Source organism: Loxodonta africana, chromosome 10 (genome assembly GCF_030014295.1).
Source record: "Loxodonta africana isolate mLoxAfr1 chromosome 10, mLoxAfr1.hap2, whole genome shotgun sequence".
Lineage (NCBI taxonomy): Eukaryota > Metazoa > Chordata > Mammalia > Proboscidea > Elephantidae > Loxodonta > Loxodonta africana.
In genome coordinates this window covers 103,497,635-103,517,682 of record NC_087351.1, presented here as the reverse complement: position 1 = coordinate 103,517,682, position 20,048 = coordinate 103,497,635, and the positions used below count along the sequence as shown (strand labels likewise).

At 42.6% G+C, this 20,048-nt stretch overlaps 1 protein-coding gene across 4 annotated transcripts in view; it reads left to right on the top strand.

Annotated features, from left to right (window-relative positions):
- Positions 1-5,925: 5,925 nt before the first annotated feature.
- Positions 5,926-20,048, top strand: part of NRDE2 (NRDE-2, necessary for RNA interference, domain containing) — a 53,953-nt gene continuing 39,830 nt past the window's right edge. For all 4 annotated transcript variants that reach the window (XR_002785349.2, XR_010323210.1, XR_010323211.1 and 1 more), the window contains exons 1-3: positions 5,926-6,056; positions 18,280-18,388; positions 19,416-19,643. Coding sequence is in view for 1 of the 4 variants with exons in the window: in XM_003408577.4 (XP_003408625.1) it covers positions 5,993-6,056; positions 18,280-18,388; positions 19,416-19,643 (401 nt within the window). In the remaining 3 variants the exon portion in view is untranslated. The remainder of the gene's footprint in view (positions 6,057-18,279; positions 18,389-19,415; positions 19,644-20,048) is intronic.

Below are 20,048 nucleotides of genomic sequence, written 5' to 3'. Positions count from 1 at the left end.
TTGGTGCCATCTGGGGTGTTTTGTTCCATGCAGAATAGACCATCAAAAATTTGCTTTACAAAGAAGTCTCCAGGATAAACTGAATGCTTCGAAGGTCAGCGGAGTGAGGGCGGGGGTTTGGGGGACTATGGCTTAAGGGGACTTCTAAGTCAATTGGCACCATAAACTCTATTATGAAAACATTCTGCATCCCACTTTGAAGTGTGGTGTCTGGGGTCTTAAATGCTAACAAGCGGCCATCTAAGATGCATCAATTGGTCTCAACCCATCTGGATCAAAGGAGAATGAAGAACACCAAGGTCACACGATAACTATGAGCCCGAGACAGAAAGGGCCACATGAACTAGAGACTTACATCATCCTGAGACCAGAAGAACTAGATGGTGCCCGGCCATAACCGATGACTGCCCTGACAGGGAGCACAACAGAGAACCCCTGAGGGAGCAGGAGATCAGTGGGATGCAGACCCCAAATTCTCATAAAAAGACCAGACTTAATGGTCTGACTGAGACTGGAAGACTCTCAGCGGTCATGGTCCCCAAACCTTCTGTTGGCCCAGGACAGGAACCATTCCCGAAGACAACTCATCAGACATGGAAGGGACTGGACAATGGGCTGGAGAGAGATGCTGATGAAGAGTGAGCTACTTGTATCCGGTGGACACTTGAGACTGTATTGGCATCTCCTGTCTGGAGGGGAGATGGGAGAGTAGAGAGGGTAGAAACTGGCAAAACGGTCACGAAAGGAGAGACTGGAAGAAGGGAGCGGGCTGACTCATTAGCAGGAAAGTAAATGGGAGTATGTAGTAAGTAAGGTGTATATAAGCTTATATGTGACAGACTGAAGTGATTTATAAACTTTCACTTAAAGCACAATAAAATTATTAAAAAAAAATTTTTTTTTAGCTTTTAGTTTAGTCTAAAAGTAAAAAGTTTGCAAGGGTCCAGCAAACCACAGCCATGGGGCAAATCAGCCAGCTGCCTGCTTTTGTAAGGCCCACGAGTTAAGAGTGGTTTCGCATTTCTAAATAGTTGGGAAAAAATCAAGAAGAATAATATTTTGTGACACATGAAAATAGTATGAAATTCAAATTTTAGTGTAGTTGCGGCAGAGACCATTATGTCCCACAAAGCCTAAAATATTAACTATGTGGCCCTTTACAAAAAAAACTTGCTGATCCTTGATTAAATGATTAGTGGCCGATTTATTGAAATACATTCAAAATCTATGTTTGGTCTTAAGCTTCTAAAACATCAGATGGTTTCACAATGTTCTTGTAAATAAAGTTTTATTGGAACACAGCCACACCCATACATTTATGTATTTTTTGTCTATGGCTGCTTTCCTGATACAATGCCAAAATTGCATAGCTGTGATGGAGACTGCCTGGCCTGCAAAACCTAAAGTATTTACCATCTGGCCCTTTAAGAAAAAATTTATCAACTTATGTCTGTATTTGTACATATCATATAAATTAATAACTTTGTTATATTTTATTTCTCTTTTTTAAAGAAGAGGTTGCTGATGAGTCAGCTCTGACTCATGGCAACCCCATGTGTGTCAGAGTAGAACTGTGCTCCATAGGGTTTTCAATGGGTGACTTTTCAGAAGTAGATTGCCAGGCCTTTCTTCCAAGGCCCCCTGAATCAAACCTCCAATCTTTTGATCCAAGCCCGTTAGCTATTTACCTCACCCAGGGATTCCAAGTACTACCTACCCACTGTTGCTGAGTTGATTCCAACTCGGAGACCCCACATGTTGCAGATAGAACTGCCGATCACCAGGCCTCTCTTCCACTGTTCGGTGAGTGTGAACCACCAACCTCTAGGCTAGCAGTTGCACCACCTAGGGACCTAGGTACTATTTCCTGTTGTTAGGTGCTGTGGAGTTGATTTTCCACATGACGGAGTAGAAGTACCCCACAGGCAGCAGATTGCCAAGTCTTTCTCTCATGGAGCCACTGGGTGGGTCTGAACCACCAACCTTTTGGTTAGCAGCTGAGTGCTTAACCGTTGCACCACTAGGGCTTGTAAAAAAATAGGGACCTTCAAAGCTTGAAGGCCATGGATTTTGGAGCTCAGACAACCTAATTCTCTCAAAGGTCTGCGGCTTCCATAAGAGACCACAGAATTCCTTCATTAGATTTGCATTTCTTTGGCTCTGTATGTATCTCCTATTTAACTTTACAGCTCTTTGAACCAGGCTTTCTAACAAGTTCCCAGGAAGTTATACATAAGAATCATCTGGGGAGCTTCTTAAAATGTAGATTTTGATTCAGTATATCCAGAATGGAAATGCAAATTCTCAGCAGAAAACTTGACAGAAATGCAAATTCTCAGCAGGACTTCAAACTGGAATAAACTGGTTAGAACCCCTGCTTTGAACTTCTGGGATCCTAACAAATATGTTTTCATTTATTTATCTACCTACTTTCACCTGCGAATACCTTGGTATGTATCTCTAATATATTGTTGTTGTTAGGTGCCATCAAGTGGGTTCCCACAACAGAACAAAACACTGCTGGGTCCTGCACCATCCTTACAATCGTTGTTATGCTTGAGCTCGCTGTTGCAGCCACTGTGTCAATCCACCTTGTTGAGGGTCTTCCTCTTTTCCGCTGACCCTCTACTTTGCCAAGCATGATGTCCTTCTCCAGGGACTGGTCCCTCCTGACAACATGTCCAAAGTATGTAAGACGCAATCTCGCCATCCTTGCTTCTGAGGAGCATTCTGGTTGTACTTCTTCTAAGACAGATTTGTTCGTTCTTTTGGCAGTCCATGGTATATTCAGTATTCTTCGCCAACATCACAATTCAAAGGTGTCAGTTCTTCAGTCTTCCTTATTCATTGTCCAGCTTTCACATGCATATGATGCGATTGAAAATACCATGGCTTAGGTCAGGCACACCTTAGTCTTCAAGGTGACATCTTTGCTCTTCAACGGTTTAAAGAGGTCCTTTGCAGCAGATTTACCCAATGCAAAGCGTTGTTTGATTTCTTGACTGCTGCTTCCATGGCTGTTGATTGTGAATCCAAGTAAAATGAAATCCTTGACAACCTCAATCTTTTCTCCATTTATCATGATGTTGCTCATTGATCCAGTTGTGAGGATTTTTGTTTTATGTTGAGGTGCAATCCATACTGAAGGCTCTGGTCTTTGGTCTTCATTAGTAAGTGCTTCAAGTCCTCTTCACTTTCAGCAAGCAGGGTTGTGTCATCTGCATAACGCAGGTTGTTAATGAGTCTTCCTCCAATCCTGATGCCCCATTCTTCTTCAAATGGTCCAGCTTCTCAGATTATTTGCTCAGCATACAGATTGAATAAGTATCATGAAAGGATACAACCCTGACACACACTTTTCCTGACTTTAAACCAATCAATATCCCCTTGTTCTGTCCGAACAACTGCCTCTTGATCTATGTAAAGGTTCCTCATAGACACAATTAAGTGTTCTGGAATTCCCATTCTTTGCAACGTTATCCATAACTTGTTATGATCCACACAGTTGAATGCCTTTGCATAGTCAGTAAAACACAGGTAAACCTCCCTCTGGTATTCTCTGCTTTCAGCCAGGATCCATCTGAAATCAGCAATGATATCCCTGGTTCCACATCCTCATCTGAAACCCACCTGAATTTCTGGCAGTTCCCTGTTGATGTACTGCTGCAGTCATTTTTGAGTGATCTTCAGCAAAATTTAGCTTGCATGTGATTAATACAATATTAATGATATTGTTCTATAATTTCCGCATTTGGTTGGATCAGCTTTCTTGGGAATAGGCATATACATGAATCTCTTCCAGTCAGTTGGCCAGGAAGCTGTCTTCCATATTTCTTGGCATAGGCGAGTGAGCGCCTCCAGCACTGGATCCGTTTGTTGAAACATCTCAGTTGATGTTCTGTCAATTCCTGGAGCCTTGTTTTTCACCAATGCCTTCAGAGCTGCTTGGACTTCTTTCTTCAGCACCATCAGTTCTCTAATATGTAAGACCTTTAAGAAGTAACATCAGTGGCATTACTACATTAGTACACCTAACAAAATTAACATTTTTTAAATATCATTTAATGATCTGGCCACTTTCCTATTTCTCCATCTGTCTCAAAAAGGTCTTTTTATAATTTGTCCTGTAGGAATCATAATGATATGTTTGTAAAATCTCCTGATCCTTAAAGCCATTGATATGTTGACGAAACCAAGTGGTTTATAATTTTCCACATTCTGGATTTGACTGATTGCTTCCAGGTGGTATGATGTTTTTAGGTTGTTCTGTTATCTCCTGTATTTCTGGTAAGAGGCTTGATTAGATTCAGATTCAATTATCACTATTATTATTTTGGTCATAGGTGGTCAATGTATTTTCTAACTAGCAAAGACCTTTGACCTTAATGGGACCTCGTATTATTTTGCACTCCTCGGATATTTAAAATGGTAACCTGACTGAAGTTTGGATATCTTAAATCGCTTTGAGTCAGACTTGCAGTCACAACTCACATAATGGCTAATTTTTATTAGGGGCTTTTCACGTGTCAGGCACCGTGCTAAACACTTCACACACTGTTGTTGTTGTTGTTAGGCGCCATCGAGTCAGTTCAGACTCACAGGCCCCCTGTGTACAACAGAATGAAACACTGCCCAGTCCTTTGCCATCCTCACAATTGTTGCTATGTTTGAGCCCACTGTTGCTGCCAGTGTGTCATTCCATCTTGTTGAAAGTCTTCCTCTTTTTTGCTGACCCTCTAATTTACCAGGAAACCCTGGTGGCGCAGTGGTTAAGAGCTATGGCTGCTAACCAAAAGGTTGGCAGTTTGAATCCACCAGGTGCTCCTTGGAAACCCTATGGGCCAGTTCTACTCTGTCCTATAGGGTCGCTATGAGTCGGAATCAACTCGACAGCAATGGCTGCTACTTTACCAAGCATGATGTCCTTCTGCAGGGACTGGTCCCTCTCCTGATAGTATGCCTGAAATACTTGAGATGAAGTCTTGCCATCCTTGCTTCTAAGGAGCATTCTCCCTGTACTTCTTTCAAGACAGGTCCGCTGAGTCCTCTGGCAGTCCAGGAGTCCCGGTGGTACAGTGGTTAAAGCACCCTGTTGCTAACCAAAAGGTTGGCAGTTCGACCCCACCAGCCACCCCCCATGGAAGAAAGATGCGGCAGTCTGCTTCCCTATAGATTTATAGCCTTGGAAATCCTATGGGGCGGTCCTACTCTGTCCTATAGGGCCGCTATGAGTCAGAACTGACTCAAAGGTGGTGAGTTTGGCTTTGGTTTTTCTGGTATAAAAACCAAACCCAGTGCCATCGAGGTGATTCCCACTCATACCGACTCACTCATAGGACAGAGTAGAACTGCCTCACAGAGTTTCCAAGGAGCGCCTGGTGGATTTGAACTGCCGACCGTTTGGTTAGCAGCCATAGCACTTAACCACTACGCCACCAGGGTTTCCGGTTTTTCTGGTAGTCCATGGTATATTCAATATTTTTTGCTAACATGGTAATTCAAAGGCACCAATTCTTCTTCAGTCTTCCTTATTCACTGTCAAGCTTTCACATGCATATGAGGCAAGTGAAAATACTATAGCTTTGGTCAGGCGTACCTTAGCCCCCCAAATTTTAAACATAAACTCATTTAATCTTCTCAACATTTTGCAGATAAAAAAAAACTTAAGTTTACAAAGTTTGATTTGATCCAGTTGGTAAGTAATGGTGTGAGTTCAGGGGTCGGGTTGGAATCCCAGCACCAACTTCCTAGTACGTTTCTGCTCATACAATTCCTCTCAGTGCCCGCATTTCCCGGTTTTCACAGTGCCCTCCGGTGCCTACCACTAGGAGGTGGTCCCGCCCCTCGCCATCCCTACCCGACCGGGTCAAGCGGGGCGAGTGCCCAAGAAACCACACTTCCCAGGGTGCACCGCGCTGACGGAGGCCGCGCGGCCGGCGCGCGCTCGGAGGCGCCATTTCTGTAGAGGGGAGCGGCGGCGCAGTCTGCGAACATGGCGCTGTTCCCAGCCTTTGCGGGTGTTAGTGAGGCCGCCGACAGCGGGAGCTCCAGGAAAGGTGAGCACACAACATCGCCGGAGGAGGCACTCGGCTGGCTTAGGATGCAGTTTCTCGGCGCCCAGGTCTTCCTGGCTCTACTTTGGTTTGTTTATCCTCTTGTATCCCAGAGTTCTTCGCGGCACCGCAATGCCTTCTAGGAAGGGCTCCTGGCCTCGCCCCGGCTTCTCGTGGGGCGCAAAGGCGAGGGTAAGGGGTTAGAGCAGTGGAGTTAAAGGCGCGAGAGAGGCCCTGGAAAGGGGGCGTTGTTATTACCGTACTGCTGACCCCCCGCTCTTCCTCTGAGCTTCAGTAACCTCATTTGTAAAGTGGCAATGATACTCCGCATCTCAAGGGGTCTCCTGATGCAAATGCTGGGTGGTGGCTATTACAGTGTCTTTCGTCCCTGTTTATTTAATCCTGAAATGTTATTGAGTTCGTATCTTTTGGCAGGCCCTGAGCTATCGGATTAGAAAAGAAAGCCGAATCAAACACTTTTTGCTCTCCTGAGGGACACAGCTCCTAGCAAAAAGAGCTAACGTTTATTTATTGAGGTTTTATGGTGCCAGGTTATGGCAGCATACGTTTTATTTAAGCCTCAGACGTTCCTAGGATGTCTGCGTTGTTTAAAATTGAGGCACATAGTGATACACTAGGAAGAAAACACAGGTTTAAAAAGAAAATCCTAAATTATGCACATTATGTGGCAGCACCCAGTTGTGTCTGACACTTCTGTTACATCCTCTCAGTTCCTGTGCTTCCCTCTTTTTGTAACACTTGTAAATTCCCACGTGATTAGTGTAATATTAGTATTCCGTTACTAGACTGCAACCTCCATGAAGTCAGGGACTGTGTTTTTTTATTGCCGCTTACTAGCACAGGGCCAGAATATAGTAGGTGTTCAGTTATATTTGTTGAATATACAAACCCAGTTGGCTTTAATAGCTTCCTTGCTTTTTGACCTAAAAGACGTCCTGGGCTGATTGCTTCCATGTTCTGCCCCGGCCTGAAATTGTTGATTTCCCAAAGGAACACTGGTTTCTTTTAGTGGGAAGTGGTATAGATACATCAAAACTGCAAACTGGGTTCTAGGGGTACTCATTGCTATTGGATTGTTATTACTTACAGACTTTTTCAGTGATCAGAACAGGAAAGGAAAAATATGTCATGAGTTCGTAATTGTATTTCTAGTTCAAATTTACTGTTACAAGGTTTTTACTTCCTTTTTTTAAATATTTGTATTTCTTTGCTCTCATGCTGAAAATCTTAGTTCCTGGTGCCATTAACAAAATTATACGTTTAGGATAACAGTGTCGATATTACTAATATTAATAGTTTTTCATTTTTATGATTCTTTTTAATCTAAGACATATTCCACAAAGTCAAATTACTATGTTTTAAAGTCACACTAAATAATTCTGTGTGGTTTTGCTGCCAATTTAATACACAATTAAATTTATTCTGTTTTGTTTTCAATTTTTAGAGATTTCTTTTTTCTTTTAAATTTAGTTTTGTTTTATAACAATATAAAACATTTACATATTTTCAGAGTCAAACATATAAACCATTGCTGTTGAGTTGATTCCAATTTGTAGCGACTCTATAGGATGGAGTGGAACTGCCCCATAGAATTTCTAAGGAGCGTCTGGTGGATTTGAACTCCCGACCTTTTGGTTAGCAGCTGTAGCACTTAACCACTATGCCACCAGGGTTTCTGAGTCAAACATATAAATCAGGTATATTCAGAGAAATAAAGCTTCCATCTCTGTCTATCTAACCTGTTAACTTTCCTTCCTCATAGTCAATGATATCCTTCCTTTTTTTTTTTTGGTTGGTTGGTTTATGTTAAGCAGATAATTTCCCTCCTCTTTCTTAAATGCAAAGTATTCTGCATTTTGCCTTAAATCCTAGAAGTCACTATATAAATCTTTTTAGTGGTACAGAGAACTACATCTGGTGGTACAGTGGTTAAAGTGCTTGGCCGCTAACCGAAAGGTTGGTGGTTCAAGCCCACCAGCTGCCCTGAGAGAGAAAGATGTGACAATCTGCTTCAGTAAAGATTTACAGCCTTGGACACCCTATGGGACAGTTCTGTCTGTTATATAGGGTTGCTATGAGTTGGAATCGACTTGACAGCCGTGGGTTGGGTGGGTACATATGTCACACATTTTATTCAACCAGTCCCTATAATGCTAAATAGGTGTTTGGATTACTTCCAGTCTTTTTCCTTGTACGTAGAAACATTGTACTTTTTACTATGCATTGTAAAATGTTGTGAAAGTGTAAGGTAGTGTTTGTATTAGTGGGTGCAAAGCTTCAATTAAAAAAAAAACATTGAATTCCTGGAGAGGAAAGACAGCCAATACCAAAATGAATGTGAGAGGTTCTGTTCCCCACTGTCTGCATACTGCTACGAGCTAGACTGGGCTTGGAGTAGGCATCACATTCAGTAAGGGCTTTGTGGGGGCTCAGTTCAGCAGAATTCATTCTTTCTACAAACAGACATGCAGAGCTTCTGCTGTGTTAGGGGCAGCAGAGAGCCCCCAGTGTCTGATCCCACCAGTTCTTGAGCTTTTCCTTCTCACACCACCAAATTGTTAGGATTGTATACACATGGGGTCACCATGAGGTAGCATCCGTTCCACAGTAACTAACAACAACAGCCCTAAATTTTGTTCCTTGGTAGTTGAATACTTGGACAGAGGTGGGATGAAAGGTGACACACTAGCTCATTTACTCGTCATGACAACTGAAGAGGCAGGTGAATTATCCATATTTGAGGAGAAACTAAACTGATTTATTTATTCCACACTCCGCCAACCTTCTCTTCTTCCTTTGTGTATCAAAATGGCACCACCATTCACCCAAGCCAAAAATACAGATACTTCCCCCCACCCCCCATTTAGTTTTCATCCAGCCCTTCTAAATAACTATTAAATGCATGAGTTTCTCTCTATTCCCACTGCCACTACCTAATTTTTATTGCCGCGTGTCATCTCCTGGAATACGACAGCAGCCTCCTAGGTCATCTCCCCATCTTCATTCAGCCCTACCTTCACTGCCTTACCACTCTCCTCCCTCCACAGCAGAGCAAGAATGTTAAAAAGTGTTTGTTTAAAACATTACGTGCCATTCACTGGTCTAACTGCTTTCCAAACATTAACTCATTGACTCCTCACAACAATCTTAGGAGGTAGGTATTATTTTCTGTATTTTTATGGAGGAGGAAACAGAAGCACAGAGCCAATAAGTAACTTGTCCAATGTCACATAGCTAGTAAGTCACAGAGCCGGGATTTGTGCTCAGGCAATCTAGCTTTAGAATTTGTGCTCCCAAACACTGCTCCTTGCTGGTAATCTTTCAAATACTAGATCTAATTTTGTCATTCTTGCTCCACACTCTTGAACATATGCCTGTTGCTATTAGGGTAAATCTAGACTGTCTAATGGGTTTTTTTTTAAGGCCCCTACTCTTCCAGCTTCATTTTGCTCCACCCTCCTCCTTACTCCCAGTGGTCCCCCGCCATGACTTCCTGCTATTTCCCAGAGAGTCCTACTTGCTCACTTCAGGCTTTTGCACGAGCCACATTCTCTGCCTAGCCACTCTTCCTAGAAGCTTCGTTGCTTAATTGCTTCTTATCCTCTAAGTCTTAGCTGCGACGTTCTCCCAGGAAACTTTGGATTAGGGGGCCTAGTTCTGTGCTCCCATTACACTCCGCCTATTTTCTCTGTCTTGGCATTTGTCACATTGCAGGTAAATAAATGTCTGCCAGCATGTCAGCTCCATGAGGGTGGTGTTGGGTTTGTCTTAGTGTGTATCCCTAGCACCTAGAATAGTGCCTGGCACTCAGTAAAAAAAAAAAAAATGTTGAAAGAAAGAAACTCAGATTACCATAAGTATTTTGGCCAGAGCTGCACAACTCAAAAACAATGAAGCTGTTTTTTGAACACAGGTCTTTCTGACTCCAGATTGTGTTCTGTTTTAGTGTACTGTGATTTCTAAATTTTGGGGTCTTGTTGTTGAAACATTACCTTGGGGATTACTGAGTCTCTTCAAATTACAGATTCATGCCCACAGAAGGGCTGACTTTGTTAGCTTCTCTATGGGCTTCATCCTACTTGCAGTTCTTGTAGCTGTGTTCGATGGTGCTTTTTATACAAATAAGTGTGTGCTCTCAGAGTCTTTGTCAAAAAGTGAGACTTAACAATGAAAACGAAGAGCGTGGCTTATTCTTTTTAAAGGAACAACCCTCTCCCCCAATATATATATGCTGATTTATTTATACAATTAACCCTAGACGTGTTTTTTTTTTAATAATTTTTATTGTGCTTTAAGTGAAAGTTTACAAATCAAGTCAGTCTCTCACACAAAAACCCATATGCATCTTGTTACACACTCCCAGTTACTCTCCCCCCAGTGAGACAGCCCGCTCTCTCCCTCTACTCTCTTTTCATGCCCATTTTGCCAGCTTCTAACCTCCTCCACCCGCTCATCTCCCCTCCAGGCAGGAGATGCCAACATAGTCCACCTGATCCAAGAAGCTCACTCCTCACCAGCACCCCTCTCCAACCCATTGTCCAGTCCAACCCATGTCTGAAGAGTTGGCTTTGGGAATGGTTCCTGTCCTGGGCCAACAGAAGGTCTGGGGGTTATGACCACTGGGGTCCTTCTAGTCTCAGACCATTAAGTCTGGTCTTATGAGAATTTGGGGTCTGCATCCCACTGCTCTCCTGCTCCCTCAGGGGTTCTCTCTTGTGTTCCCTGTCAGGACAGTCATCGGTTGTGGCCAGGCACCATCTAGTTCTTCTGGTCTCAGGATGATGTAGTCTCTGGTTCATGTGGCCCTTTCTGAGCCCTAGACATGTTTTGAAGTGTCATCTCTGAAGGTGTGGAGCTCACCTCTTAATTCATTTAAAAAACAAAACCACAAACAAGTAATCAGGGCTATCTTGTTATAATAGAATGGGGAATTGGTGTGGAACTTGGATATTTTATCCAATTATAATTCATATTTATAATAATAAAAGCAGGTTCTGCTGCTTTTTTGTTAGGCAGTAGTTATAATGTGGTTTTTCTGCCTGATGTTTCCACCCTACTTCCTTTCTTAGATGTATTTATGTGTAACAAAATGTAACACAGCGTGCAAATTCCCGGCAAGTTTCAAACTGCGATTGACTTATTTACTAATCCCTAGAGACAAAATGTTTGTCAGCCAGTCAGATTCTCTGTCTTAAACCCTAGGCATTGGTATCCTGCTGGGCTTCTCTGTAATATGTTACATCCTGCTTAGCTTTGACACAATTATCTAAATACGTATTTGATTTTTAATTATGTGAGGATATAAGTAAATACTGAAAAGGGCTTTGCCATCTGATTAATAAGGTATCTTTTAATCTCAGGTAACTTTCTCTAAGACTCTGTTTAGCAAAATTTAAGATAGCAATCCAGATGTATAATTTGAACCATTAAGGTTATAATTAAGTATAAGCTCCATGTGAGCAGAGACCTCACCTGTCTTGTTCACCACTGTACCCCCAGTGCCTAGAACTGTGCCTGGGTACATATAAAAAAAAACATATAGTAGATACTTAATCATTTATTCTATGTTGTTCCAATATACATTTACAAGGAAAAGTAGAATTATAATAAATATACTTTATGCCTAGATAATCACTTCTTTTTAAAGATCTCAAAATCCTTCTTTTTTTTTTTTTTTGAAGTAAATTAGGTGCTGGGGATGCAAAGATGTGACGATATGGTCCAGATGCGCATTCATTTTAGCGGTTCACTTTCTTTGTGCAGGGCGCAGTGCTAGGTGTGGGAACACAGCAGTGAATAGACATGGACCCTGCCCTCGAGCTGCTTATAGTTTGGCGAGAGAGGGGTAGCAGGAGGGGAGGTCAGCCAGAGGCTTGAGTAAAAGAGTTGTAAATCAATTCAGTGTATTTGTTTGACCCACAGAACATTTGTGTGTAATTCTTTTCTTTGTCCTATCGTTACTCCTTACAGTGTCTCAATAATCCTTACTGACCGGATCTCTATGAGCATTGGAGTTGTGGACCTTTGGTTTAGAGTATAGCGGGAAGATTGACATGAAGATAATGAGATTACAACATCAAAATTGCCATAATGGCCCCATGTGCCAAGTGTAAGGAGAATTTAGGAAAGCCAGCTCCTTAGCGAGGAAGCGAAGAGTGGCACCGTGGTGTGCTGGAGCAAACTGAATGGAGAATTGCAGGTCCATGTCTCGGGTGCACCCTTGGCCATGTGTCTTAACGGCTTTGGGTCCCTAACTCTAGATCTTTATCTATGATTGCCCAAAATTGGAAGCTACCAAGATATCCTTCAACAGTTGAATGGATAAACAAACTGGTACATCTATACCCAAAAACCAAACCCTCTGCCATCAAGTCGATTCCAACTAATAGTGACCCTATATGACAGAGGAGAACTGCTCCATAGGGTTTCTGAGGTTTTAATCTTTACAGAAGAAGACCTGTTTGTTAGCAGCTGAGCCCTTTAGCCACTGTGCCCCCAGGGCTTTTGGTACATCTATACAATGAAGTATTCTTCAGTGATAAAAAGATATGAGCTATCAAGCCATGAAAAGACACACAGGAACTTTAAATGCACGTTGTTAAGTGAAGAAGCCCATCTGAAAAGCCTGCATACCCTGTGATTCCAACTATATGACATTCTGGAAAAGACAACACTATAGAGACAGTGAAGAGACTGGTGGTTGCCAGGGGGTCAGGGAGAGCGGGAGGGATGAATAGGTGGAAATGGGGCATTTTTAGGGCAGTGAAGCGGTTCTATATGTTACTGTAGTGGCGGACACATGACATCACGCATTTGTCAAAACCCATAGTGTATCAATATTGGGTTCATCAGCTTTAACAGATATATCCTAGGAATGCAAGGTGGTAACAGAAATAACGTGCAGGTGAAAAGGGAGCTATGAAAACTCTCTGCTTTATGCACAATTTTTCTGTAAACGTAAAACTGCTGTAAAAAATAAAGTCATTAAACATATGTATATACATACACCAGGCACCTTGCTAGGTACTTTACACACATTTAGTCATCTCTGAGGCAGGCATTCTTTTTTGGCAAGGAAACCAAGGCACAGGAGAGCAGTAAACACCTAGATGGATGTGACCCCAAGCCTGTGTCACCCCACAGCCTGGCTTTTCTCTCTGGGCACACTGCCCTCCCTCTTGGGCTTCTTCTTCAGTCCGTAAACAAATGGCTGTTCCTCTCCCAGGCAGTCTCATCGCCTCTGTGGTATTGTTACCTCTTTGTCAAGCCCAGACTGCTCTCTCGTGCACCAGATACAATTTCCAGCTGCTGGGATGAAGAACTGTCTGGTTAGGGCCTTATCACCCTACAGGGTACTCAGATATTTTGATAGACCTGGCTGAACTCCCTCCCAAAGGAATACTAGGCTGCCTTCTGAGAAGGAGTAGAACTGTTCTCAGGTCAAAGTTGAGTTGTGGTCCACTGTTAGAACGTCAGTGTTGCCAGTGGACAGCTCTACCTGGGGGCCTGCAGGCATCTCATAAAACCAGCTCCTCTGATCACAACCCAAGGGATTGTACCACCACCCCTCATTAGTGCTCAAGCCCTTTCTTTTCTTTTTGTTTTCTAAATTGTGCTTTAGATGAAGATTTACAGAGCAAGTTAGTTTCTCATTAAACAATTAATAAGCATATTGTTTTGTGACATTGGTTGCCAACCCCAGGACATGTCAACACTGTCCCTTTCTAGACCTTGGGTTGCCCATTACATCTTTTCTGTCACCTCTTGCCTTCTAGTCCTTGCCCCTGGGCTGGGGTGCCTACTTAGTCTTGTTTTGTTTTATGGGCCTGTCTAATCTTTGGCTGAAGGGTGAACCTCAGGAGTGACTTCATTATGAGTTAAAAGGGAGTCCAGGGGCCATATTCTCAGGGTTTCTCCACTCTGTATCACACCAATAAGTCTAACCTTTTTGTTGAGTTTGAATTTTGTTCTACATTTTTCTCCAGCTCTGTCTGGGACCTTCTTTTGTGATCCCTGTCAGAGCAGGAGGTGGTGGTAGCTGGGCACCATCTAGTTGCGCTGGACTCAGTCTTGTGGAGGCTGTAGTACTTGTGGTCCATTAGTCCCTTGGACTAATCTTTCCTTTGTGTCTTCGGTTTTCTTCATTCTCCCTTGCTCGATACGGAGTGGGACCAGTGGAGTATCTTAGATGGCTGCTCACAGATGGCTGCTCACAATCAAGTCCTTTCTTGGATTCCTAGTCACCTTCTGGGTAATTCCAAACTATTTTTCTGGCACAGAGGTCACTTTGTGATTTAGCACCTGCCTGCCTTTTCAGCCCCCTCCTTTGTACTTGCCGTAGCTTCCCCACACTCCATGCTTATTAGATTCCTGAGCAAGCCATGCCGTCTGTGTCTGTGTCTTTGTTCCCTCTTCCCTGGAATTCCTTCCCCACCCGGCACCTCCTAATAGACCAACTCCAATATTCTTTCCTCCAGGAAGCCTTCCTCACTCATACTCCCCCACCCTAGAGCCCCCGTTATATCTCCCCCCACCCCCCCGTTTTCATCAGGCACCCCTTCTTCTGTGCCTCCGTATCCCCTGCGCTGACCTTAGTTCAGCACTGGTCACAATGTTGCGTCTATTTTATTGGTTTGACTCCCATTACTAGACTGGGAGCCTCGTGTGAATGAGGACTCTCTTTTTTCCTGGTGTGGCACTTGGTAGTTACTCAGTAGGAGCCCTGGTGGTGCAATAGTTAAGCACTCCGAAAGGCTGGCAGTTCGAACCCACCCAGCGGCTCAGTATGAGAAAGACCTGGCAGTCTGCCCCCATAAAGATGACAGCCTATCCACCACAACGAGGTGGCGCCTGGCTGCCACCACCGACTGCCCTGACAGGAGTCCCAAAAGAGGGTTCCAGACAGAGCAGGAGAAAAATGTAGAACAAAATCCTAACTCACTCACACACAAAAAGACCAGACTTACTGGCCTGACAGAGACTGGGGAAGCCCTGAGAGTACGGCCCCTGACTCCTTTATAGCTCAGTAATGAAGTCACTGCCGGGGTTCACCCTTCAGCCAAAGATTAGACAGGCCCATAAAACAAAACAAGACTAAATGGGCACACCAGCACAGGGGCAAGGATGAGAAGGCAGGGGACAGGAAAGCTGGTAATGGGGAACCTGAGGTCGAGAAGGGGAGAGTGTTGACACGTCCTGGGGTTGGCAACCAATGTCACAAAACAATATGTGTATTGTTTAATGACAAACTAATAAGGTCTGTAAACCTTCATCTAAAATACAATTAATAATGATAAATTTCTGCCGAAACACTGCACACACAAAAAAAGATTACAGCCTAGGAAACCCTATGGGACAGTTCTGCTCTGTTACGTGGGGTCACTATGAGTTGGAATCGACTCGATGTCACCCAGCAATTACTCAATAAATGGTTATCAAGTAATTAGATGAAGATGTGACTTAAATGAAAAAGGGGGAATGATGCAGGTGTCTGTTGAATGTATGTGATAAATGAGACTTTTAGAATGCTGCCGTAATCTTCTTCAAAAGCTTTTAGTAACTTCTATATTTCAGCCCCATTAGTTTACAGATGAGTAAACTGAGGCCCAGGGAGAAGTGACTTGCTTTAAGTGACACAGTTTTCTTTTTTTTTAATTGTGCTTTAAGTGAAAGTTTACAGCTCAAGTTAGTTTCTCACTCAGAAAGTTACACGTTATTGTTAATGTGACCCTAGTTAAGTGAGTTTTCTACTTGATAAAGTCCAGAGGACATGGACACTAGCCCTGCCCACCTTTCCGGTCTTTTCCTCCCTTGTCAGTGTGCCTGTACACCTCAGTGTCCACGGCTCTGCTTGTGCTGACTGAGAATGTGTCCAGTTCCTTCTTGCCCTTGTCCCCCACACCACCTACCATACTTCCTTGAAGTTGTCTGTGCCTGTGTTTCTCTAAGGTTCTGCTTCTCTTTCAAGGTCCAAGTTACCACATTTCCTCTTGAAAAGTCTTCCCTGACCATACCAGCCCATAGAGATTCCTTCTACCCCTGGACTTCTGCAGACACTTAGGGCTTGTGCCCAGACCTTCCATTCTTGGCAACAGTTTCATTTTACCTTTAATTGAAGTATAATATAAACCTGTTGTCACTGAGTCGATTCCTACTCAAAGCAACCCTATAGGACAGGGTAGAACTGCCCCATGGGGTTTCCACGGAGCAGCGGGTGGATTCGAACTGCCGATCTTTTGGTTAACAGCTAAACTCTTAACCACTGTGCTACCAGGGCTCCAAAAAAAGAAAAGTTCACATAGCATAAGAGTAGAACTTGATGAATTCAGAACTTCAAAATCAGAACCCATCTGTGTAATCAGCACTCTTAGCAAGAAATACAACCTTGCCAGCTCCCTTGAAGCCCTGCAAGGTGTTTTGGTGTTGTGTTTTGGAGGCGGTTGTTGTTGTTCCCTCCGTACATCTTGTCTGGTCCGTGTCTTTGTGTACGTGTTTATGTAGCTTGGAATGTCTTCGCCTTGTCAGGTTTCCAGAATTCTCTGTGCCCACTGCTCAAGGCCCAACTTCAGCCCACCTTCTTTATAAACATTCTCTGACTTCTTCAGCTCTTTGGGTTTCTTTAACACTCACTGTTCATGTAACATGCTTATCACATCTGCTGCTTTGTGATAGGTCTTATACTGCTACTTAACTCTTCTTATTTTAGTTTCTGAGAGTTCTATGTCATTCTTGCAAATAAATTGTAAGCTCCTTGAGAATGGAACACTGGTTAAAAGGAATCGCCAAATATCGTCTAAATGTGACATTATTTGAATTCTTTTAAAATAATTACAGATATCTTTTGTCTTATTATAAACTCATAATAGCGGAAAAGTTAGAAAATAAGTACTTTGAAATAGTTCATTGTAGAAAAATTAGAAAATATGGGTCAGCAGAGAGAAGAAAATTTATAGACACTCAGTCTCACCACCCAGAGGTAATCATTATTAGCATCTTAGTATAAGCTTAGCATTAATTAGAAATACCTGACTGAAGGTAATATTTTAGAGGGTGAATAGTTTGCCTTGCTTGGGAACTAGGTCTGCATAGTAACAGGTGCTGGGTGCCTACCACATGCAAGGCCCGGTTAGGCTCTAAGGTAGATACAGTGATTTATGAGACTAGCCTTCTAAGGTTTGGGAGGAACCACGAGGTGTAAGTAATTAAATAACAAAGCTAAAGTGAGAAAGAAGAATTTCACTTTGAAATGCCTGTTTTAATTTCAGTTACCCGTTGGCCCATTGCCATCGAGTGAATTCCAACTCATAGCAACCCCATAGGACAGAGTAGGACTGCCCCATAGGGTTTCCAAGGAGCAGCTGGTGAATTCAAACTGCTGACTTTTTGATTAGCAGCCTAGCTCTTAACTACTGAGTTAGAATCATATAAACATTTTGTTGTTGTTGGTTGTCATGGCATCAATTCCAAGTCATGGCAACCTCATTTGTGCAGAGTAGAACTGCTCCATGGGGTTTTCAAGACTGTGACCTTGCAGGAGCAGATCACCGGGACTGTCCTCTGTGGCACCCCCGGGTGGGTTTGAATCGCCAAACCTCTGGCTAGTAGTTGGGCACTTAACCATTTGCACCACCCACGAAGTCCATGTATCATTATCCAGAAGGCTAATTTTGAAACCTTGTGCTTTTATTTTCAGAGAGGAGTACGGTTATAAGGAAAGGTCTGTGTTAAGTTACGAAACTGAGGTAGAACGCTGGACTTTTTTGAAAGACCCTGATCTTCTGTGAAAACATTAGACGTGGTGGGGCTTTTATGCATGACTGGGTTCTTTAACTTTCAGGAAATTGTCTAGATTAAATTTGAGGTCATTAAAACCGAATGCTTTGGAAGCTTTCACACTTGTTGGACAGAGTGCAGATGGCATACATAAAGCCTTGTTGTCTTTTAGGTCACGCTTGTTACATGGTTTTTCTTAAGCTGCGCCTGAGATCACAAGAGGATTTCAGGTCTTCAGTATTTTAGCGTATGTTAAAGTGCCATGCCCTGTGAAGTAAAAATTTCATGGTTTTCCTCGTGCTTCCATGGACAGTTCAAAACGTCTGGCTGACGTTGGCCATGAATTAGGATGTCTGCTGATAAGACGAGTTTCCTGCCGTAGACATCATACGGAGCAGATTTCATCGACCTTCTTTCCCTTTTGCATGTGCAGAATTAGACTGGCTGAGCAACCCAAGCTTCTGTGTTGGAACCATAATACCACCGAGCCAGCAGCTGGAAGAAGCCCCAAACCTTGTTCCTGAGGGGCCACCACTGACCAGGTAGCGTTTTTTGGCAGATGGGGTTCAGTCTTGGTCAGTTACCATCTGTAGCTGAGTTTAAAGGAGCTCCTTAGAAAACTCTGTGGTAGAAAGCAAAGTCAGACTCTTCTTCTTACTTAACATGATGAGGTAATCTTTTAGTGACCGTTTTCCCCTTCCTCACTCTAACAGATGATTCCTTTTTCCCTTTACATTGCAGCAGCAAGTACATGACACAGTCAGTGCCTGTAATTAGGCCACGAGGGAAATGGTATCACTGTGATTCTTAACTTCACAAACCTCATTAGTAACCTTTAGACTAATATAATTCAGGTATTTCCTTAATGGTATTTTCAACACTTTTGTGAAAATAGAAGGAGCTCATAGAATATAACATAAAATCAGATGAAAACTTTGGGGAAAGCAAAATGGCACGTATCTCTACCCAGCTTTCAAAGAATTTTGTTTTAGATCATTGAATTGAGAAATGAGCTATCTCACAAATATGGACTAGCTGGTCTCGTTAATATGATGAACCCAGTGAGGCTCTGCGCTCTGAAAACCTAAGGTGCCTCTGAAAATTGAGAATTATTGATGCATGAGAGGGAGTTGTTTGTAGATGTTTCAGTAATGAAGAAGACCTCATTTTAACCTTCAAAAAAGAAAGGACCAGAATTAATTTTTTTTTTTTTGCATGAAAGACATGCTGTCATAATATGTGAGACTAAAAACAAACCTCTTATAATCTGGCTTTTAAAAATACTGTATTTGATAAAATAACGGATAGATTGCATTCATTTAAAGATGTGTAGATTTGAAATGATAGGCATAGAAATGATTACAATTAGAATTTCTTCACCTGTTTTAGGTCCAAGTCTAAATCTTTAAGGTCAGTTGTAATCTGGGAAGGTCTTGTAGACTATGTGGACAAATAATAAATCTCTGTGAGCATTTATAGCATCCCTGTTACATTTTGGTTACTTATATATTTACTTATTATTTTCCCTACCTCTTTGAAAACAGTTCTAATGTTGATTTTCCCAAACAGGAGTCCTTTGAAATCAGAGCCTTCAGATGAAAGTGACACTAACAAAAAACTCAAACAAACAAGCAGGAAAAAGAAGAAAGAGAAAAAGAAGAAAAGGAGACATCAGCACCACAAGAAAACCAAGAGAAAACATGGGCAGTCGAGTGGCAGCACATCTGAGCCAGATACTGACGCTGAAAGGGACAAATCTTCTAGAAGCAACAGTAAAAGGGAATCTGAGAAACCAAAGTAGGTTTCCGGCCCCAGATGGCTGTGATATTTTAAACCTTGACTTTTCCTCTCCTGGTTGTTGCTACAAGGTAGACCTTTGGGTGATTGTTTAGTCAGTGAATCAAAATGGTGCTGTACCTTTATTAGAGCAGCATCAAAAAACAGGAAAGCTTGCCTAAAAAAATTAGGGCTAGGGTTTTATTTGAGAAATGCTTAGACACAGCAATGTTTGTGTCAAATATGATTTAGACAAAGTCTTCGGGATTTTTGAAAGATGGCAGATGTGCCACACAGTGGGCGTATGGGCCAGTTCAGCGCACAGTTAAGGGTTTCATTTGTGATGAGGTCGTTCTCCACACTTAGAGAATTACTCTGTAATGACGTAACCTCTCCTCCTTGATCCTTTTAATCTCTCCCCCGCGG